Source organism: Lynx canadensis, chromosome B1 (assembly GCF_007474595.2).
Source record: "Lynx canadensis isolate LIC74 chromosome B1, mLynCan4.pri.v2, whole genome shotgun sequence".
Taxonomy (NCBI): domain Eukaryota; kingdom Metazoa; phylum Chordata; class Mammalia; order Carnivora; family Felidae; genus Lynx; species Lynx canadensis.
Window position 1 is genome coordinate 100,048,263 of NC_044306.2, and position 24,269 is coordinate 100,072,531.

General features: G+C 36.1%; 1 protein-coding gene and 1 long non-coding RNA gene across 2 annotated transcripts in view; one reads left to right on the top strand and one right to left on the bottom strand.

Annotated features, from left to right (window-relative positions):
• Nucleotides 1–2,269: 2,269 nt before the first annotated feature.
• LOC115512263 (60S ribosomal protein L6-like) lies at nt 2,270–2,863 on the bottom strand. Its single transcript, XM_032592903.1, is given in 1 exon segment — nt 2,270–2,863. A coding segment is annotated over 1 exon segment (534 nt). The 5' UTR covers nt 2,842–2,863; the 3' UTR covers nt 2,270–2,307.
• Nucleotides 2,864–4,903: 2,040 nt separating this feature from the next.
• Nucleotides 4,904–24,269, top strand: part of LOC115512264 — a 112,948-nt gene continuing 93,582 nt past the window's right edge. The window contains exon 1 of the long non-coding RNA XR_003968353.1: nt 4,904–5,171. This is a non-coding gene — a long non-coding RNA (uncharacterized LOC115512264). The remainder of the gene's footprint in view (nt 5,172–24,269) is intronic.

The window sequence follows — 24,269 nt, forward strand, 5'->3', positions numbered from 1 at the left end:
AATTTTTACCCAAAAGCAGAAGAATACACATTCTTCTCGAATGTACATGGAACATTCTCCAAAGTAGATCACATACTGGGTCACAAAACAGCCCTCAACAAGTATAAAAAGACTGAGATCATATTATGCATATTTTCACATCACAACACGATGAAACTTGAAATCAACAACAAGAAAAAATCTGGAAAGCCCCCAAATGCATGCAGGTTAAATAACATCCTACTAAAGAACAAATGGGTTAACCAGGAAATTAAAGAAGAATTTAAAAAATATATGGAAACAAATGAAAATGAAACACAACAGTCCAAAACCCTTTGGGATGCAGCAGAGGCAGTCCTGAGAGGACAATACATTGTAAGTCAGGCTTATATCAAGAAGCAAAAAAGGTCCCAAATACACAACCTAACCTCACACGTAAAGGAGCTACAAAGGGAGCAGCAAAGAAAGCCCAAACCCAATAGAAGAAGAGAAACAATAAAGATTAGAGCAGAAATAAACAACACAGAATTAAAACAACAACAACAACAACAACAACAACAACAACAGTAGAACAGATCAATGAATCTAAGAACTGGTTTTTGGAAAAACAAAATTGAAAACCCCCTAGCTATACTTCAAAAATATAAAAGAGAGGACCCAAGAGATAAAATCACAAATGAAAGAGGAGAGATCACAACTAACATCACAGAAATACAAATAATTTTTAAAAAATACTATGAAAATTATATGCCAACAAATTGGACAATTTGGAAGAAATGGATAAATTCCTAGACACTGACACACTACCAAAACTCACATAGGAAGAAATGGAAAATTTGAACAGACCCATAACCAGGGAAGAAATTGAATCAGTAATCAAAAATCTTCCAACAAATAAGAGTCCTAGGCCAGATGGCTTTCCAGGGGAATTCTACTAGATATTTAAAACAGAGTTAATACCTGTTCTTCTCAAACTGTTCCAAAAAATAGAAACAGAAGGAAAGCTTCCAGACTCATTCTATGAAGCCAGCATTACCTTGGTTCCCAAACCAGACAAAGACGCCACTAAAAAGAAGAATTACAGGCCAATATCCCTGATGAAACTGGACACAAAAATTCTCAACAAAATACCAACAAATTGAATTCAACAGTACATTAGAAGAATTATTCACCATTATCAAGTGGGATTCATTCCTTTACTGATTCAATATTTTCAAATCAAACAATGTGATACATCACACTAATAGAAGAAAGGATAAGAACCATATGATCCTATCAATAGATGCAGAAAAAGCATTTGACAAAATACAGCATCCTTTCTTAATAAAAACCCTCAAGAAAGTTAGGATAGAAGAAACATACCTTAATGTCACAATAGCCCATATATTGAAGGCCCACCACTAATATTTTCCTCAATGGTGAAAAACTGAGAGCTTTCCCTTGAGATCAGGAAGACAACAGGCATGTCACTCTCACCACTGTTGTTTAATATAGTATTGGAAGTCTTAGGTTCAGAAATCAGAAAACAAAACAAAATAAAAGGCACCCAAATTGGCAAAGAAGTCAAACTCCCACTCTTCACAGATGACCTGATACTCTACATGGAAAATCCAAAAGACTCCACAAAAAAATTGCTAGAGCTGATACATGAATTCAGCAAAGTCACAGAATATAAAATCAATGTACAGAAATCAGTCACATACACCAATAGTGAAGCAGCAGAAAGAGATATCAGGGAATTGATCCCATTTACAATTGCATCAAAAAACATAAAATACCTAAGAATAAACCTAACCAAAGAGGTAAAATATCTTTACACTGAAAAATATAGAAAGCTTATGAAAGAAATTGAAGAAGACACAAAGAAATGGAAAACCATCCATGCTCATGGATTGGAAGAACAAATATTGTTAAAATTTTGATACTACCCAAAGCAATCTATACATTCAATGCAATCCGAATCAAAATAGCACCAACATTCTTCACAGAACCAGGACAAACGATCCCAAAATCTGTTTGGAGCCACAAAAGACCCTGAATAGACAAAATAATGTTGAAAAAGAAAACCAAAGCTGGAGGCCCCACAATCTAGGACTTTAGCACGTATTACAAAGCTGTAATCATCAAGATAGTATGGTATTGGCACAAAAACAGACACACAGACCAATGGAATAGAATAGAGAACCCAGAAATGGAGCCAAAAATATATGGCCAACTAATCTTTGAGAAAGCATGAAAAAGTATCCAGTGGAAAAAAGAGGCACATCTTTTTTTTTTTTTTTTTTTTTGAGATGGATCTGTTATTTAATTAGGTTCTTTGTAAGAAATTTAGAACACCAATTTGTGAGGGTAAACTCCATTCGTGAGAGCAAACACAGAGCGGAGGTAGCCCTGAAGCTGAGGAACGGCTTTGATTTTTGGCAGAATTTGCGAGTCCACAGCTTTCTGATCAACCTTTCACTGCTCTGTAATCTCATATTTCTCTTTCTCCGTGTCGAAGATCTCACCTTCCTGGTGTCTGGGCTTACGCAGCTTCTTCTTCTTAAAGTAAGCATCAGTGAGGTGTTTGGGGATTTTCACATTGCTGATATCAATTTTGGTGGAGGTGGCAATGACAAATTTCTGGTGTGTTCTACGCAGAGGAACTCGATTAAGGGACAGAGGTCCAGTCACAAGTAGCAAGCAACTGCTCAGTTGCTTCAGGAAAACCACTCTCTTGCCTCTGTGGAGCCCAGTGAGGATGATCAAAATGGTCCCAGGAGTGACGCTAGCTCGCAGTTTCCTCACAGGCTGACTGAAAGGTTTTTTGCCGTGGCTCAACAGCTTCCGAGGCACATCTTCAGTAGGATAATACCTAGGCATTTTGCAAAGTTTAACCACTCGCAAAAAGATAGTCTCTTTAGCAAATGGTGCTGGGAGAACTGAACAGCAACATGCAAAAGAATGAAACTGGGCCACTTATCTAAATATGAGACAGGAAACCATCAAACTCCTACAGGAAAAAACAGGCACCAACCTCTTCGACCTCGGCCACAGCAACTTCTTGACATGTCTCTGAAGGCAAGTGAGATAAAAGCAAAAATGAATTATTGGAACGTCATCAAGATAAAAAGCTTCTGCGCAGCCAAGGAAACAGTCAACAAGACTAAAAAGCAACCAACAGATTGGGAGAAGATAGTTGCAAATTCCATATTGGATAAACGGTTAGTATCCAAAATTTATAAAGAATTTACCAAACTCAACACCTTTAAAAACAAATAATCCAGTGAAGAAATGGGCTGAAGACGTGAGTAGACACAAGAATAGACACATGAAACAGACACATAAAGAGATGTTCAACATTGCTCATCATCAGGGAAATACAAATTAAAACTACACTGAGATACCACCTCACACTGGTCAGAGTGGCTAAAATTAACAATTTAAGAAACAACAGATATTGGTGAGGATATGGGGAAAGGGGAACCCTCCTGAACTATTGGTGGGAATGCAAACTGGTGCGGCCACTTTGGAAAACAGTGTGGAGGTTCCTGAAAAAATTAAAAATAGAATTACCTTGTGACCCAGGAATTTATCTGAAGGATACAGGAGTGCTTATTCAAAGGGACACATGCACCCCAATGTTTATGGCAGCACTTTCAACAATAGCCAAATTATGGAAAAAGCCTAAATGTCCACCAACTAATGAATAGATAAAGAAGATGTGGTATATGTATACTATGGAATACTACTCAACGATGAAAAAGAATGAAATCTTGCCATTTTCAACAACACGGGTTGAACTAGAGGGTATTATGCTAAGTGAAATAAGTCAGTCAGAGAAAGACAGATATCACATGATTTCCCCCAATGTGGAATTTGAGAAACTTAACAAATGATCACAGGGGAAGGGTAGGAATAATAAGATAAAAACAGAGAAGGAGGCAAACTGTAAGAAATGTTTAAATACAGAGAACAAACTGAGGGTTAATAGGGGTTGGAAAAATGGTTGTTGAACATTAAGAAGGACACTTGTTGGCATGAGCATTGGTTGTTGTATGTTAGAGATGAATCACTGGAATCTACTCCTGAAGTCAAGACTACACTGTGTTAGCTAACTTGATAATAAATAAAAACAAACAAGCAAAAAAAAATACAAAAAAATAATTATTTTATATCTGTATAATAAAAATAAATGAACTGCTGATGCATGCAGCATAAACATTAAAAAAAAAAGATAGCCTTGAATTCATAGACATTTCTTAAGACTGCTTCAGAACCTTTTTCTCTTTTCCCCCTTACAAAAGATAGGTGCAAGAACAACATGACAGTTCAGAGTCTGAGCAGTCAGAAGGCAAATGTAAAAGTCAAATCTCTTAATAATTCAGAAGAAATCTTAGAGGGCTCAACTAATTTGCGTGATGAGTTGAGAAAATTACCTAAGATTTGATAATCTAGGGATCATTCAAAGTGGTTGAATTAGCCACATTAGGCCAGGAAAAACTACTGGAGATTATTGCAAAGATTTCAGTCTTGATAAAAAACCAAGGATATAGGGGCACTTGGGTTGCTCAGTAAGTCAAATAAGTACTCTTAATATTGGCTCAGGTCGTGATCTCCCGATTTTTGAAATCAAGCCCCGTGTCAGGCTCTGCGCTGACAGGCTCTCTCCTCTCTTTGTGGCCCTCCCCCTACTGGCCCGCACGCTCTCTCTCTCAAAATAAATAAACACTTTTTTTAACGTTAACAAATCAAGGATATAAACTGGAACCAAAATGTTGGAGAGGCAGGGGAAAAATAACCTTTCTCTGCATGCTAGGAATCAAGAATGATGAGAGAGTGATGTAATAAACTACAGGGAGTGATCATTCCTCTTGAAAACAGAAGTTACATCCGATGCCTAGACGGGAAGAACTGCACTCTTTCAGATACCACCAGAATGCCACTCAGAAAATTCCTCTCAGCCAGAAATGGAAAGGATAGAGAGCACTTTCTAGGAGGTAGGAATTTATCTGCCAGTGTGTGAGAGTCAAAGGCGAGGAAAGTTCACCTTCTAACCAACTCTCGGTGCAGGAAGAGCCCTTCAGGAGTGCTGCAGTCTGAGACGTGACTGTTCATCCCTGAGAAAAACTGAAGAGGCTAAAGTGGGATCTGATATGTGTCGCCTTCTAACCATAAAATTATGCTTGAAGCCACATTCCTTGCTGAAATGGGTAAGTAAATTAGTTCTTTCTCTAGAAATTCTCATTCCTTATAATGAAGTAAGCCTGGACACCCAACTGTCATTCTATTTGAGATGCAAGAGAGACTTGGTTGGTCCAAGGAGGAAGAGTTCCATCTTTTGGGTCACAGTTTATTGGTAGTAAGTACCTAAACGACACAGATAGGGAATAGCAGGAGAGAACACTGATCCTGCCGACTTAGCCGTGGGGCTGAGAATGTAGCTAATCTAAATGGTTTCTGTGGCTCCGATCAGGAAAATAGAATGATTTCAACCTTATAAATTTAAAAAATAGAATTCCTTTTGATAAATCAATTTTATCAGTTATTTTTTCATAGTGATACTGCATTATAAAACTCATGCCAATCTGACTAAAATTCCTAGTTCATCATCAATGCTAGAAATATTTTGTTCTAAGTGGACATGTAAAAAAATTAGATTTTTGTATGCCAATTTGGTAGAAGTAATTATAAGTTATAACTAATGATTCTTAGGGTTAAAGTTAGGGTTTACAAATTAATTGCAACAATTCTGGATATGACTCCAAAATCAAAAGCAACAAAAGCAAAAATAAACAAGTGAGATTATATCAAAGTAAAAAGCTTTTGCATAGCAAAGAAAACCATTAACAAAATGAAATGGTAACCTACTGAGTGAGAGGAAATATTTGTAAATCATATATCCGATAAGAGGCTGGTATCCAAGATATATAAAGAACTCATAGGACTCAATCGCAAAAAAACAGTTTTATTAAAAAATGGGCAGAGAATTGAAATAGACATTTTTCCAAAGAAGACATACAGATGGCCAAGACGCACATGAAAAGATGCTCAGCATCATTAATCATCAGAGAAATGCAAATCAAAACCACAATGAGATACTACTTCATACCTGTTAGAATAGCTATTATCAAAAAGACAGGCACTTGGCACAGAGTTGTTGCAAACCTGCAGCTGCAGTTGCCACAGTTCTGTCTTCAGTTTCAGCATGTTTCCCAGGGCTCTACGTCTTCTAAGTTGTCTCTAGGAGTTCAAAGCATTCAGCAAACTATAGCAAAGCAGAGCAACCAGAAATGGACACCTGATTTCCATGACAAATATTGTGATGCTATATTAGCTGGTGGAGCCACTTTCTGTGTTGCTGTATGGTTGCTGTATGGGCACATACAGCAACATAAATTGGAATAGAATGGAACGTGTCTCCTGTTAGCAGAGTCACCCCAAAGGAATGGAGAGATCAGCCCAGCTGATATAATACTGAATTGTTTTAAAACCATCTCATAAGGGATAAAAGCACTGTTCACCCATTAAAATACAGCATACTGGGATGCCTGGGTGGCTCAGTTGGTTAAGCAACTGACTCTTCATTTCAGTTCAGATTGTGATCTCATGGTTTGTGGGATCGAGCCCTACATTGGGCTCTGTACTGACAGCACAGAGCCTTCTTGGTATATTCTCTCTCTCTCTCTCTCTCTCTCTCTCTCTCTCTCTCTCTGTCACTCTCTGCCCCTCCCCCACTCTCTCTTACTCTCTCTCATTATAAATAAATAAATAAATAAATAAAGCATGATTGAAGAAATAAAGTACATTTGAATCCTTAAAAAAATAAAAAGACAAGAAATCACGAGTGTTGGTGAGGATGTGCAGCATGGAGACCCTAGTGCACTGTTTGTGGGAATGTGAACTGGTGCAGCCATTATAGAAAACTCTATGGATATTTTTCAAAAAAATTAAAATTAGAACTACCATGTGATCCAGTAATCCCACTCTGGGTATTTAGCCGAAGAAAATGAAAACATTAACTACAAAAAATATATACACCCTCACGTTCATCGCAGCATTTTTTACAATAGTCAACATACAGAAACAACTTAAGTGTCCATCAATGGATGAATCGGTAAAGAAATTGTGGTCTGGAATGCATATTTATGACAACATGAATGGACCTTGAAGTCATTATGCTAAGTGAAATGAGACAGAGAAAGACAAATACTGTAAGATCTCTTATATGTGGAATCTAAAACAAACAAAACAAAACAAAACAAAACCAACCAACCAACTGACCAACAACAATGACAAAAACAGGCTCACAGTTACAGAGAACAAATTGGTGGTTGCCAGAGTAGAGGTGGGAGAGATGGGCAAAATGACAAAAGATAAAAAGATCAATCAATCAATAAAGCCAGGCCTCAAAATCACATAATTTTCTACCTGAATAAGATAGTTTAATTGCTCCTACTACTTTCAGCCAACTCACTCATACACTTACATACTAAGATCCAGAGAAATTAAACAAATTAACCAAAATCTTATAAAGGGAGACATACCAATTACGTTCCTCTTAATTTTTACTCTCTCTAATAGTGCTGAAGTTAAAAAATTCGATGCCCATGACTGTCTTTAGAAAAACATATTCCAAATCCTTGGATGTTGTCATAGTGCAAAGACTGGTATAAATTCCCTGAGAAGTAAAACTTTCAACTTCCACCCACGAGTAAGTGTTCTATGAATACATACAAGAAACCAGTAATCCTGACTCATCTGAGGGTAAAATAGTAGAGAAAGAGAACATGGCAGCCAGGAGGGAAACGGATAAGGTGAACTGACAGATGACAAGATATATAATAATTATAACCTAAGCAATCAAATGAAAAGTATGGTACAGTTTTAAAATTGTCGTTTGGGAAATTTGTTGTCTCTAAATTGTAAAACATAATTTTACAAAACAGTAATTCAATTATATTTGCTCAATGCCTTTTTTTCTCCCATCCAAATAACATTTAATCTTCTGGAAGGGTGCACTTAAAAATCACTAATAACGTCTATAGTGTACACTTCTAAATATTTAATATAAATATTTGACCAAAAAATCATGGTTTACATTAACATGAATACTTATTTTTCAAACCTCTCAAGTCTACAAAGGATTTGAAATAGCTTTAAAAATATCAGTCTTTCAAAATTTACTAAATGAAATCAATAATCAACATAGATTTGTTTGTGAAATTTGAGAAGGGCACCTATCATGATATTTGAGAAAAAGGCTGCAATCAATACTACAATCCAAACATCACTCAACAATACAGTATTGCACTTCTGTGAGTGGGTATGCTAATATTAAGAACTAGGGGTTCAGCTATTCTATTTAAAATGTATAGTGCACTTTGGTACTGTGGTGAATAATTCATCAAACAATTGCTGGTGTGTGTATATGTATATTTGATGTAGAAGGTCATCGTCTACTTTTAGAGGTCTTTTCCCTAACTCCACAGAGCTTTTGAATTCAATTTCTAGAAATACCATAAAATGTCATTGTCCCGTGATGCCATGATCCAGTTTTAATCATTACTATACCTTCGGGTTCTTCAATTAGTCTTGAAGCAAAATACTATGCCTTAAATTTAATTTTTAGTCATTTATATTTCATGCTCAGGCTGTTCATTTAGAGGAATTAAAATTGTGACAAGTAATGCTTGAGCACTGCTGATAATATCTGCCACCTGAGTGTCTGCTCAGTGGGGCTCTGCTAGTAATGCTCCTCAATGCCAACATTTAATTTGTTAACTTTTTAATGTAAAAGAGCAAGACCATTTGGTGGCTCTGTAGAACAACTTAGTAAGCAGCCATTCAGATGTTAAAGGTATTTGTGAGGACTGGGCGCTGTTTAGGGAACAACACAAATGACTTAGGATAAAGGACAGAAATCAGATGTTTCTATTTTCTTGAATAACCTCAAAATTTCTTTCTTTTTTTTAATATTGATTTATTTTTGAGAGACAGCATGAGCGAGGGAGGGGCAGAGAGAGAGGAGGACAGAGGATCGAAAGGAGGCTCTGAGCTGACATCAGCAAGCCTGATGCAGGGCTTGAACTCAGGAACTGTGAGATCATGACCTGAGCTGATGTTGGACGCTCAACCGATTAAGCCACCCAGGTGCCCCTAACCTCAAACTTTCTCAGGTGAGGAAAAAATACGTGAAATCTCTTATCATTGATAGTAATGCTAAGGCTGGAATCACAAGTGTGGGGAAAATTTCATTTGACATTGCTAGAAAAGTCAGCAGCTTGGATCCTTTGTATGAAACTAGCTTGTTCATATTATTTTCAGAGGAGTAATAATTTAATGAGTAAAGCTATTTCTTCAAAACACCTGAGGTTATGCTGCACTTGGCTACCCAACTCTTTTTTTTTAATTTTTTTAAATGTTTTTTATTTATTTTTGAGAAAGAGAGAGAGACAGAGTGTGAGCAGGAGAGGGGCAGAGAATGAGGGAGACACAGAATCTGAAGCAGGCTCCAGGCTCTGAGCTGTCAGCACAGACCCTGATGCAGGGCTTGAACTCTTGAATCACGATTCATGATCTGAGCTAAAGTGGGAGCTTAACCGACGAAGCCACCTAGGTGGTCCGGCTACACAACTCTTGAATCTGCTTAAAACATTCCAAACTTTTGAAATGAAATAACCATCAAATGTTATATCTTCCTCCACAAAAAGTAGTATTACTGGAAGAAATATTTTCATCATATAATAAAATTACCATTATGCAAGATAACATTTTACCTTGTATCTTACCCATCTTAGGAGGACAAGAATATTCTAACTCATAAGAACAGAAATATTATCCTACCTTCAAATTCCATCTAATAAAAATTTTACTCATAGTTAATGAAATACCAGATGTTTTTAATTCTGTATGTTAATTTATTTGGGGATACAATTTCATTAAAGCAAAATTGTGTTATTCCTTTGACTTGATGACACTGATAAAGATTTGTTGGAATAGTTTAGTAAAACTTGCTCTAAAAAAAAAAGAATCCTCTGGAAACTGTTCAAGGAATCAAGTAAGTATAAAATTTACTTTATATATATGCAAACCAATATATCCTGCACCTTTGTAAAAGCTAATATAAGAACTGTCACAAAAATTCCAGTTTTAAACTTTGGCTCAAAAATTCATTTATTCATTCAATCACCAACTAAGTAAATATCTACTATGTGTCAAGTTGTGCTATTTGGTCCATACCTATGAGAGTATAAACATTAAATTAAATTTCTTTCCATTGGTCAAGGTGGAGAACCCCAAATAGATTACTGAAAGTAAGGTATTGAGTAGATTTGAAAATCTCACTTTTAAGGATTTTTCCATGAATAGCATTTTTCTATGAATAGCAAACCCACAAATTAATTAGTCAAAATTATATTTAGGATTATCTTATTTATTTCTTTAGTATAATGTGACTTCATTACTATGGAAGAATCTAATCTTTTCTGAAATCTCTATATTATTTTTAACACAGCAGCTGAATAAATCCCATTTAGCTATTTTCAATTTATATAGACTCTGAATGTGTACTCCTCCCCTTTGTAGGACCCTATCTCAAGAATTGAACTGGTCAAACTCATTATAGAATAAATCTGATGACTCATAAAGTAGTTTTATTTTAAAAAAAGAGAAAAGAAAACATCATAATACAAATGATTGTGGTCACTAAAAATTATCTTGGGATTTATTATTTGTTTCCTTTTATATTCTTACATTGACTTCAAAAATAGTTTTACTACATCTTGAAAAATTTCTTCTGCTCTTTGACATTCCCAGAAAGGAACCGTGGAATGCTCATATCAATAATAACAATAATGTTTCTATTTTAGTTAACTTTAAATAGACAGAATGTCATGTAAACATTAATGCTATTATAATTGCTTAATTTTTAATTGATTCTATCAGTTTTGTCCAAAGACCAGTCAAGTACTTTTTCTATACCTGGCAATTCATAACTCTTCAAGGTAATTCCCTTTATGTATTATATTTGCAAATCAGTCAGCCATTAAATTAATGGCAATTGATTATTAAAAGGTAAATAGTTAAGATAGACAAATAAGAAATCTAAAAATCTCTGACCTATAAATACCTTACATAAACTCGCTCTTATAAATTCCTTATGAATTTATTTTATTGACATAAAAGAGGGAACTTTTTTGACAGTTATAAATTATGCTTACAATTTTCTTGTACTATTCTCCTTACCCAGCTAATTGAGTTTTCTTCCAAAGAATTTAGTATTCTCTCATCTCCCACAACACCTGCTTACTCAGGGGTACCATCTTCTGAATTGTACAGGTGGTGGTACAGAAGGGACAGGGCAGGCCTCCAGCTGGAAGTACAGAACATTTGTGTGGGGCAGGGACAGCAAACCTAACAGCTGATACTTGAAGTGAACACCAAGGTTACATCAACTCAACCGGTTCTGTTAATGAAATTGTGCTGGAGAAGAAATCCTCTCCAATGGCAATAAAATTCAAAAGTATATAGTTTCCAGTCTCTAAATAAGTTATAGAAAAATAAATTAAAAAAAAAAAGTCTAGACCAAACATTGATTGAATAACTACTTTTTATGTTAAAAAAAAAAAAAAAAAGAAAAGAAGACCAAGTTATTTTAACCTGTTTATCAGAGAGCCAAAATAAATGGGAGAAATAGAAATTGTATTCCAATACATTTTGCATCAAGTTTCAGCTGTAGCTCTTTTGGTAAATCTAAAGCCCATCAAAGGTAGATTTATCAAAGAAACATTACCAGGACTTTGTTTTTGCACTCCTGATGTAACACTGTAAACAATAACACATACAAATTTCAAGAGAAGAAGAGACATGTAGAATTCAACATTTATGTTAATTAGCTAACACATAAGCCACTTATTGGTTGTCAGTTGGCAGCTTTAAAATTAAAGGCTAAACTGGAATGCTTTCACATTTTCGTTTTCTTTTCCGTCGGACTAGATAGGCACTAAAAGCAATTTAAGAGGGAATGGTGTAATAAAACAGCAGGTATGTCTGTTGATTTCTCAGGTAAACATCCATAATTGGTAAAGGGTATTTACAACATGAAGCCACTTCCCATTCAATTTCAATAACCTTCTTCAATTGGATGGCCAAGTCTCATTCCACAGGGCTACAACACCTGATCCAAACACATTTGTCCTTCCCGTAGTTTATAGCGACCTACCGGGTTATGTGACTGTGTTTTACAGCAGCAATTGCTTTCTTTTTGGTTGCAAACAATAGAATGCATAAGAGTAGTCACAAAATACTGTTTTCAACCATTCTGAGACTAATCAACTGGGTGGTTACTGCATCATTGGCCTTTCACCTTGATAGTAGCAACTAGCTATGGTGGAAATGTTATGGCTTTGCATTCCACACTTATACAGCTTGCTAATGCAGCAGCCACTTTCCAAATGGAAAATTCTGTGTTCTGAGTGAGATTTTTCGTTTAGTTTTATATTCTCATCAGTAATAGTTAAATGGCTATAAGCAATTTTAACAGTTCACAATCAAACCATTTACGCTGAATTTAGAACACTATGAAAAGTTAGTATCTCTTATAACTTCAGACGGAGGAGCACAAGTAAAATCAGAAAATGTAATTTCTGCAAAACCATAAGTCAAATCATTCCTACAAATGTCACTCAGATGAAAAGGAAAGGATTTTCTGTTGCGTTCAAACAATGAATCTTATTTTCCCCAGTGCAAGAGTCATTTCTAATGAATGGAAGAGATATAGTTGTTCTTCTTTCAGATGAGAGGCCTACTGAGTCAATTAGTGAGACAAATTATATTTAATCACTAATTTTAGGTGTCCAATAAAAGAGAATGCATTGCTTCACCAGCCCAGAGAGATTTCGTCACTCGAGAAAGAGATTGAACAGTTTCAGTTTTCTACAGCAGTGTGCCTCAATTTCAGCAGTAACACAAAACATCTGCCGTCTTCTAGCTTCATTCGGTAACCTGCCTCAGAGCCAAGAGTACATGCCCTTCTGCATCTACTACTTTGTTACTCACAGTGCATACATGTCTGTGACTCCCAGTTGAGCTAGATTTTCTGTGAGGGAAGATCATAGGGTATGACTCTTTGATCCTTACAAACCCTGGACCAATGCTTTCAACATAGAAGGTACTTAGTAAAGGGATTTTGTCAAACAAATCAAACTTGACAAAGTGTGGTGAATCAGAGTACCTAAAAATAAATAATTCACATGAAAATTGGAAATGCTATAGCATCATTTTGTATTTATGCGGTTTTGCATGGTTTTTAAAGTATTGAACCTGGAAAGAGGAACCACAGCTACAGTCTTACAAAATAGCATTCTCTATAAAAATTATTGACTTTGCAGTTCATTCTTAACTTCCCACAGATTGTTAAAGAAATAATAAAGAGGCTTTTAATAGCAGAAAAGCTCAGAAACAGAATAAGTAACACATTTCATTCTTTTTCCATACTCTGAAAGATCCATGTCTTAAAAAATCCATGTGGTTACTATATCACATTCTTCATATGTGATAGTCATTTTTCCTGATTGAGAAATGATACTAATTTATATTATTTCTTTACTTTCTTGACGCTATTTATTTTACATTGTTTCTCTTAGGAAAAAAAAAATCATTCTTGAGGCCCAAAAAGCATTATCCAAAGGCTACCTTAGTTCAGTGACTGCCAAGATGGGAGTCACATTTCATTAGTTGAGCAAATTTGTCCAACATCTGTTTTGGAATTTTCATTTAAGCAGCATTAAATTTCAAATTAAGTATGTATGCCATTGGCAAAGGTTCTCTTGGAAATTTTATCTAGAAGGTAGTAAATATGGCTTTGTTTATTTAGAAAATATTGAGACATAAATAAATTTACTCTGCACATTTTTGTGGACAAAAATTAAGCAAGAAATTCCTGAAATAATTTGAAATCTACACGTTTTCATTCATCAAGCATCAGATCAACATCTGTTACATGAGTAGGGCTAACTGTATACCTGGACTACATAGACATTTTCTAAGAAGTATATAGGCATGGAGACTTTTAAAGAAATCAATTTCCAGATCTTCAGTTTCTTTATGTACCCCATCCTAAACTGTATCCAGCTGGAAATACACCTGTGATGAATGTATCACTTCACAGTTGTTCTTCTCTTACTTTCCACAAGAAAGGGGTATCTCAAACCCACCTTGAATCTCATCAGGGTATATCAAGGTATACAAGGTATACCTCAAGGTAAACAAAACTTCAGAGCACTAAACAAAAGGACAATTCAAAATATTAAAGTCAGTGTGTGAAACTACATTTGTGAAAGACAGAAAACGAAGCCTCTGACCATCAGAAGATTCGTAGACTGACAACTCCTGAATGTGGTCTTTGGACAAAGGTGCCACTTGGAGCTTCTTCAAAATGCAAAACCTCAGGCTCTATTGGGTGAATTTCAAGATCCCCGGGTGATTCCTATGCATATCATTAATGCTTAAGACACATTGGTTTGCAATCTTTGTTTTCAACAAGAAGGAGAACTAATTTAGCCATCAGCCTGTCATTAAAAGCTACTTTCGATGTTAGATCATTGAATGACTTTCGTCACAGAATGTGTAAGTTTTTAAATCATCAAAAATTATATCTTTTGCAACTATTTACATATATAAATAAAACTTATAATTGTCATCTTAAAAATATGAGGGGGCATTTCATTTTTCAAAATCATTTAGAAACTATATGAATAAAAATTGTGAATACCACTACTCTGAACTAGCCTCCTCACTGCCAAAAAAGGGCCACTCAAAGACAGTATTGACTGTCACTTTCAGGAGTGACATCATGGGGCTCCTGGCTGTGTCTCAGTTGTAAGAACATGCAACTCTTGATCTTGGGGTTGTGAGTCTAAGCTCCACATTGGGTGTAGAGAGTAGTGAAATGAAATGAAATGAAATGAAATGAAATAAAATAAAATAAAATAAAATAAAATAAAATAAAACTTAAAAAAGAGTAACATCATGAGGACGGTGTTTGAGAGAGATTCTGGCAACAGAGGAAGGTGAAGAGATGTTTCATATCAACTGGTAAGTAGTTAAACCAGTGATTCTCAATCCATATATATATATATATATATCAAAAATATTTAAAGACTTTTTTAAATAAATAGGTCTGGGGTTGGAACCCCAGCATCTGGATTTCTAAGTAGCTTTCAGGATCCTAATGGGCAATGGAAAGGGTCACTATTTCCCTGAATCTCTTTCTACGTTCATCCCATGTGTTAGAGAAGTGACCAGGCACAATAGGATCTTCCTTCCAGAACCTAGACTCTTTTTTCATGAAATCCTATTACAGTAGATATCTTTATCTCGATAAATTCTGCCCATCTGTCTTCCAGCTGCTATAGTAAGAGAGGGATCAAGGAATATTTCAAGAAATTATGGCTTGATTAATTAGAAGGATAGGCTTTCCTGTAAAGCAGACCTCAGAGTTGTGGGGAGAATAGATATACAATTTTACAATTGTCGAGATGTTTATTGGACATGTAGGTAGAGATGTTGTGTTGGTTGTGTCAGTTAGATATATCAGTCTGGATATCAGGTATTTATAAAGATATAAATTTGAGAGACATCTGCATAAATATGGTGTTTAAGATTTGGGTGAGGTTGCCAAGGAAGTGAGTGTAGATACAGAGTAGAAAGGCTCTGAAGACCCAGATTGCGTTGGGAACGTGCTGCCAAATTAAGTAAGCCTTTGTTCTTATCTTAGGAAACTTCTGAGAAATATTTTAAACTAGTAGTCCATTGCCTTTCTTCCTCTTAAAACACATTTTCGTTGAAATTTTTGAAAATTAGTTTGTCTGATTTTCGTTCTTCAGTCATTTCTTTGTTGGTTCCAAATCTTTTTTTTTTAATTGTATTGTTGACCCACATTATGTTCGTTTCAGGTGTACAACATAGTGATTCCACAACTCTATAGGCTGTGCCCTGCTCACCACAAGTGTGGCTACCATCTGTCACCATACAGCACTGTTGCAATAGCATTGACTGTATTCTCTATACTGTGCCTTTCATCCCTGTGATTAATTCATTCCGTAACTGGAGGCCTGTACCTCCCACTCCCCTTCATCTATTTTGCCATCCCCTCACCCCCTTCCAAATCTTGTGCTTAAATGTTAGTGGGCTATCTCTATCTCTTTCTCTTTCAGCACACAAACACACACGCGTGTGCACACAGGCTTAGCAAGGGACTGCATAGTCTGATTCATTTTCAACAAATATTTATTGAACACTCACTATGTAACAGCAACTCTTCTAAGATCTGAAATACTGAAGTAAGCAAAACAAATAAAATTCCACTATAAAGAATCTTATTCTAGCATAGACGAAAGCTAAGAACATCTATAGGTAAAGTATGTAATATCTTAGATAGTAATAAGACCAAATGAGATATATAAGGCCACAGATGACTGTATAAAATTTAAGGCTTATAATAATCAGAGCAATGGATTGAAGCATAGTGTGTGTTCTATATATATATATATATATATATATATATATATATCCATATACATATTATACATATCTATCTCTATCTCTATCTCTATCTCTATCTATGTCTATGTCTATATCTATAGCAAAACAAGCAAACAAAAATCCCTCATGGATTAATTTCAGAGATTCTTAAAGTAATAACTTATTAGAAAAACTCATCAGCAAAAGTAAAGAATCATTTATCTTACCTTTTCTGTATGAATTGTATTTTAGGAAAACCTAATAGAAGACGAGAAAAAATGTATTATTATTATTATTTTTTTTTTAGAGACAGTATGAGCCAGGGAGGGGCAGAAAGAGGACAGAGGATCTGAATCAGACTCTACTCTGACAGCGGTGAGCCCAATGCGGAACTCGAACTCACAAACCGTGAGGTCATGACCTGAGCCAAAATCAGACACTCAACCAACAGAGCCATTTTTTTAGGAGCCCCAGAAAAAAAAAAAATGTGCACTCTATGGAAGAATTTTAACTTACAAATGCCAAAGGAATTAACTAATTAGAATATCATTATTTTGCAGCCAGGAAGGAAAGAATTCATGTGGGAAATTATCACAGTGCCAAAGGAATTAGTTGAAAGACTGGAAATTTTACAATGGATTGTTCAAGCTGACAACACCTGAATGAAATGATCAATTTAATATCATTATACATCTCCTGATGTCACAGAATAAGTACACAAAGTCACCTATGAAGGATTCTTGCCAAAAGAATTGAACCTGAATCCAATCAAGCCTCTAGACATAAAAAGCAATTTACAGGACACAGAGAGGTAGAGAAGCATAAAGGATACTGTAAGCATAAAGTCAGCTAAATCAATTAGGTGGATCCCTACTTGGATTCTGGATAAATAAACCAACTGCAAAAAAAGATATTTTGGAGTTAAACTGGGAACTTTTTTTTTTTTTTTTAATTTTTTTTTTTCAACGTTTATTTATTTTTGGGACAGAGAGAGACAGAGCATGAACGGGGGAGGGGCAGAGAGAGAGGGAGACACAGAATCGGAAACAGGCTCCAGGCTCTGAGCCATCAGCCCAGAGCCCAACGCGGGGCTCGAACTCACGGACCACGAGATCGTGACCTGGCTGAAGTCGGACGCTTAACCGACTGCGCCACCCAGGCGCCCCTAAACTGGGAACTTTTAATATTTCCTGAGTGTTACATTATTCTAAGAAATTATTATGTTTCTTAGATGTGATAAGTTAGTACAGTTATGTTTTTTAAAGTATCCGTAACCCAATTCAGCAGTACTTAACTCACCTTTACTATCTTATTTCTTTCAAATTTTAATACTTTAAAATTGAGATATTTTAAAGCAAATATCAGATATCACAATGTAAACATTACAAAAGAATTCTGTGTGTACCTGTAAGAGAGAAGACTCTTTTTTTGCTGTAATTATTGAATTTTTGGATTGTTAACTAAAGAGTAGTTAAGAGTTCCTTCATTCCATTACCAGTTTATAGACAGAACTGAGTCCAGCCCCACCAGAACACAAGTTTGGGATTGGCCTGACTGATAGCATTGAATTCAGTGTTGAAGGTAGTCTCTAAAATGGCCTTGGATAATGCCCACCTCCCAATATTTATGTTCTTGTGTGATGCCCTCCCCTTGAGAATAGACTAGATTTAATAACTCATTTTAACTTCACAGAATATGGCAGAAGTGATCAGATGTCACATCTGAGATCAGATTATCAAAGATCGTGGCTTCCATCTTGGGTGCTTAGATTCTCTTTTACTCTGTCAGATCACTGGATACTGGGAAAAGCCAGCTGCTGTGACATGAAGCAGCCCTATAGAGAGATCCACATGAGTGAAGTTGGAAGTAGATCTTCTGAAGTCTGCCCAAAGGCATATGAGTGAGTTTGGAAGCAGATCCTCACCCAGTTGAGCCTTCAGATGACCGTAGTGCTATCCAATGGTTTAACCTCTACATTGGATGGGATAGACTTTAGGCAAGAACCACCTAGTTATATCACTCTGGGATTCCTGAGTAGGATTCTTTCCTCTTCTAGGTTCTACGTATCATTAACCCCACCACCGTTAACATTCTCTTTTGAGAATCTATAACTTGTATCCAGATGTTTGACTCAGGTGTCACCTATATTTATCTTGCCTCATTCTTCTCCTCTATCTTTTCATTTTTATTTTATTTTCCCATCCCACCTACTTACTTTCACTCCGTACTCAGCTTTAAGATTATAAAATTAATTAAAAATTGTTAATGAAAGCTGTTTTAGCTAATAGAAAAAAATGCATCCCCTTATTACTATAATAGGGAAGAGTCTTGTCCTTATTGTGATCAAACTAAGTACCTGACTTTCGAATAATAGAGGGTAAATATTTCACACCTCTGTGCTAGATCAGGCAAGGCATTGTCTTTTTAAAGATGAAAGAGGATATCACTTCCTAGGGGTATTTGTGAAAAAGAGGGAGTAAATGAACAGATTTTTGGCTGTGGGTGTTTTATAGCTCCAGTCTTTAGCTAGCAAATGGGGATTACTCACTCATAAAGTTCAATTAAGATGTTTATTAGGGAGAAATGCAAAACTCTTGCTATTTGGTTGACTACTATAGAAACTAATCTACAGAATGTGTCTATTTTAAAATAATTTTTGGGGCGCCTGGGTGGCTCAGTTGGTTAAGCGTCTGACTTTGGCTCAGGTCGTGATCTCACGGTTCGTGGGTTCAAACCCACATTGGGCTCTGTGCTGACAGCTCAGAGCCTGGAGCCTGTTTCAGATTCTGTGTCTCCCTCTCTCTCTGCCCCTCCCCCACTCACACTCTGCCTCTGTCTCAAAAATAAATAGACATTTAAAAAAATTTTTTTAAATAATTTTCACAGTATTGGCATAGCTGTGTTGTTTTACAATTTCTTGCTGTAATTGCTTTAAAATAAAACTGTATCACGATTGTACAACATCAAGTTGAATGGTATATCCATCTTTAGGAAAAGCGAGACTAGACAGTCAATGCAGACAATACAGAGCCATTTGAGAGAGGGGACTGAGCCAATGCAATGTATCCGTTGCATCGTCACCATCACATGGAGCTTAATCCATGGCAGGAGCTCTTCTATGCAATCTATACTCTTAACTCCTTTAATTCTCATAGAAAGCCTGTTAGATAAGAACTCCTATTAACCCCATCTTAACGTGAGGAAAACGAGATAGAGAGGGACTACCTAATTTGCCCATGGCATTAGAGCTCTCAAGTGTCCAGAGTTCATGTTTTTTATTGCTGCATTATACTTTAATACTCCATTTAAAGCAATATTTGGCTTGCCTAAAATCACTATTGATAGGATCTGAACCAAGAGCAATGGACCTATCACAGAAGAAACCTTTTCATGCATAGCAATACAGAAATACACATGCACACATGTACATGCACACACACAAACATATATATTACTAATACATTCATAGCATATATGCACATATGCTAATAAGTAATATTTTGGTGTATGTTTGATTTTTAAAGATTTGTTGCCAAGAAAATAGGCACTGAGTCATAAATCTCCATATAATATTATAGGTAGAGTCAGAAATGATAAACACTAATTAATGAGAGAAAGAGTTTCATATATTTTCTTAATTAGCATCTTGATTTTTATTTAAGAATGAGTAAACTTTATTTGCTATCTAAGCAATAATTATTATCTCTAGATTTGTTGAAGGAGGTCATTGAGAGGACATGACTGCCAGTTGACCTGCAAGCTAAACCTGGGCACTTAGGGGTTCCTTACCACTCCCCTGCAAACCCCCACACTCCCCACCCCCATGCTTGGAATGTAAACTCCACCCACCACTCTGTAGGGGAAGCTGCTTCAAGAATGCAGCCTTGAGAGAGTAGCATGTTGTTAAGACCATCTGGACTTGTCTGCACCCCATTAAGTTCTCTCTATAAACTTCTAAGATTTTGGCCAACAAATGCAGTGATCTATTCACCTCATGGCCACCCAAGACCACCCTTGTAAGTCCTCTTGCTTACTAAAACTACCACCTACCAATCTGGAGTGCTTACTTCTTTCTTTGGTCTCACATTGCCCTCCACGTTTGGGGGCCAGTTTCATAGGAACTCTTATAGTTGCAAACCAACATGATTATATTTGTAAATCAGGTAAATATTTCTTAATGATATTAATTATTAATTTGTGAGTTTCCAATTCAAAGTATCATTATTACATTTTCATTTGTTTTAATGTATATTTATATTTATAATGGCTTATTCATACTTAATCGTGACTTACAGTAAAGCCTGGATTTTGTTATTAAAAGAGAAAAAGAACACAAATAGCATGCCTTTTATTCTTTCTCCTCTACCACCTTCAACATTTATAAATATTAATATTATTGTTTGTTTTTATTTGAATACTTATTTACAGTGCTTAATAAAGATGATTGCAATAAATGTTAGAGAAACTAGTTTCCTGTTGTAAAGAATTCTATTACTCTCATTCTTAAGAGAGCATGAAGATAACTTATGCTGAGGGAAAAAATAATGCATTGCTTTGAGACAAGATTGTTTCTTATTTTTCTTTTATTATATAGTTCTAAAGATCATTAATAAAGAGAGTAATAGTAACATTATCATTTTGCATGCAGGAAGGCTACCATTTTTGCTAACTGATGAATGAAAAACAGAAAACATTAACAAAATGATTACCAAAGTCAAAGTGAAATTAGAGAATGAAAGTGACCCTTGAGGAGTCTTTCAATGATTTACTGAGTTAATACTAATGATCAAGGAGGGCTCTCTAGTACTGCTTATTTTTTTATTTACAAATTAAGGAGAAATCTTTTTTCACTTGGTCAAGTGTGATCCTGAAATATTTTTTTCCGAGTTAACTTAGATGATTTCTATCTTGCTTTGACGGAGGAAACCTAGTTACTTCTGATTCTGGAAACAAAGCCCTACATTACTGAGCTCCAGAGATGTAAACATAAGCAGCAAAGAGGTTCTTCCTATTATGTAAATAAATGATATTTTTAAAAATCTTAAGTGATAATTTGAGCATAATGCACATTTTACATTTGCTTATACCCAGTTTCATCTGTGAGAAACACTAGGTGCATATAAAAAACCCATTTGGCCAGGCCTGCCACTAAGGCACAAAATGACACACGCACACATCACCAACATGTCTGGCTTCCTCAGTTCATGGTGTATGTTGGGCGCCACGTCCATCCATATCTGACGTTGCCACTTTCTACCCAATTTCAGATAATCTTCCTTCCATCATTTCATGATGATTTACAACCCACTACACTTCTGATGGCCACTTTTTTATAGACAAAAACCTCAGGATTTTTCAAGATAAGCTGTTATATTTAATGTAGTATTTGGATATTTCTTAACAATTTGACATGGGTAAATTTGCACTACCAATTTTGTTCAGTTCCTATTTTTTTTGGTTGTCACTGATAAAGTTTTTGGGTATTATTACCCTAACTCTATTTTTCTCATTAGCTGTGTGCTTTTTAAAATTTTTAATATTGATTTATTTTTTTTGAGAGAGAGAGAGAGACAGAACATGAGTGGGGAAGGGGCAGAGAGAAAGGGAGACACAGAATCTGAAGCAGGCTCCAAGCTCCGAGCTGTCAGCACAGAGCCCAACACAGGGCTCAAACTCGTGAACCATGAGATCATAAGCTGAGCCAAAGTCGGACGCTTACCTGACTGAGCCAGCTCTGTGCTTTTTATTACAGAATTTTGGATAGTCTGGTGATTTTTAAAAATGCATATGTCATGTTATAGTAGAACTCACTGTATTTTGTTGGTGAAAAAATAATTAGAAACTTTTTCGAAGGCTTGTTTCTAGTAAGGCCCTGTGTTCAACAAAAATCAAAGTTGACTTATATTACTGAGGTAGCAAATGGTCTCACAAAACCATTATCATACTTTAGTATTCTGAAGAAACTAGTTGTTACCAAAAGAACTGACAATTTCAGCTGATTTTATAGCAAAAGAGAGATCAAGAAGTTTATCTCATGCTAAAATATACTTATTTTGCTAACACTGGCACAATTTTTTTATGTCAGTTTTTGCAAAAATCTTATTTGTTTGAATTATTTGCATGACAATGACTTTCAGTAATGTGTGATATTTGGACATGTAGAGCCATATCTATAACATGACATGACTGGATAAAGAGAGTAAAATATGAACATGTACACTTATCTCGTATTGGGGAGCTCAGTGATCAAAGCGATACAATGTTAAGGGCATTGGATGACAAATATGAGGCTGGTAGGACCACAAAGATGAGATCAGTTAAAAGGATGGTACAGTGATACAAATGACAAAGACGGAGGCCTAAGATAAGCTGATGGCCGTGGGAATCAGAAGAGGGAGAAATGAAATATATGATGGCAGGGTAGTTGTCTCAGAACTTGCAGACTCTGATGTAGCAGGAAGGGGACAGGAGTAAAATCCAGATGCTCCCAGGTGTTTGGTTTCAAATCCAGTAGCGTGCTGCCACCTCCACATTTCGGAATAAAGAAGCAGCACATATCAGAGAGTGGAAATATGTGTAGGATTAACTCTGGACATGTTGGTTTGGGGGCTTTGATGTATCCAATTGGTGGCATCTTGTGCGCAGATGAATATATATAGGTATGGAGAGCAGTAGACATGTAGAGAAGTCTAGATTGAAGACTAATTATAGTTTGAATTTGAAGTGTTAAACTGGATGAGTTACAGATGTAGAGTGAGAATAAAAGGTCATTGAAGATGAGGCCCTGGCATTTGAGAGTAAAGAAAAGGGACTCTGATGGAGTCTGAACAGGAACAACAAAGGGTAAATGGGTACCAAAAGGTACTTGAACATGGAGGGTGGTGATCCGCACATGGCCCACAGCATCGTTTGAATTCCACACATTTTCTTATACAGACTAAAGGAATAAATATGAAAGAATAAATGGTCAAGAGAAAGTATAAATGATAGAGCAAGGTCCTAGTTGGGGCAGAGGAAATAAAGACTGCACACACCGAGAAATTAACTTTATTTTTTTTTAATTTTTTTTAACATTTATTTATTTTTGAGACAGAGAGAGACAGAGCATGAACGGGGGAGGGGCAGAGAGAGAGGGAGACACAGAATCGGAAGCAGGCTCCAGGCTCTGAGCCATCAGCCCAGAGCCCGACGCGCGGCTCGAACTCACGGACCGCGAGATCGTGACCTGAGTTGAAGTCAGATGTTTAACCGACTGAGCCACCCAGGCGCCCCTGAGAAATTAACTTTAAAACATGAGGGACAGACGTTCCTCTGTGAGGAAAGCCACCATCTGTGGGTCCAGTGGCTGAGCCAGAAGAGCTTCGGATAAGGGAAACCACCTAAAAGGTACTAATTTCTCAGTGAGGTAGAATATGCTGTTTTCTGGTAATAGTGGCAGTGCTCAGATAGGATTCAGAGCTTGGGAAGAGTGGGGAAACGCATGTAATGCCGTGGAGACAGTGCCTGAGAGTGAGTTCTCAACAACAGTTTTGCTCTGGAGTTGAAGTGAGACTGGGACGAACAATTCTGACATGGTCTTGGGGACCACTTTGGCCTTCAGGTTTTTCTCCAATAAATAACAACTTGTGTATACGCTTTATTTTAGAATAATCAAAATAATTTATGATAGGGATTCAGCTCCTAGAATTCAATTCACATTCAGTCAAATCTATCATTAAAGACAGGGACAACATGTATTTGTAGAATATTTGCTTTCTTCTTCCTACCCCAGACTTGTTACATTTTGG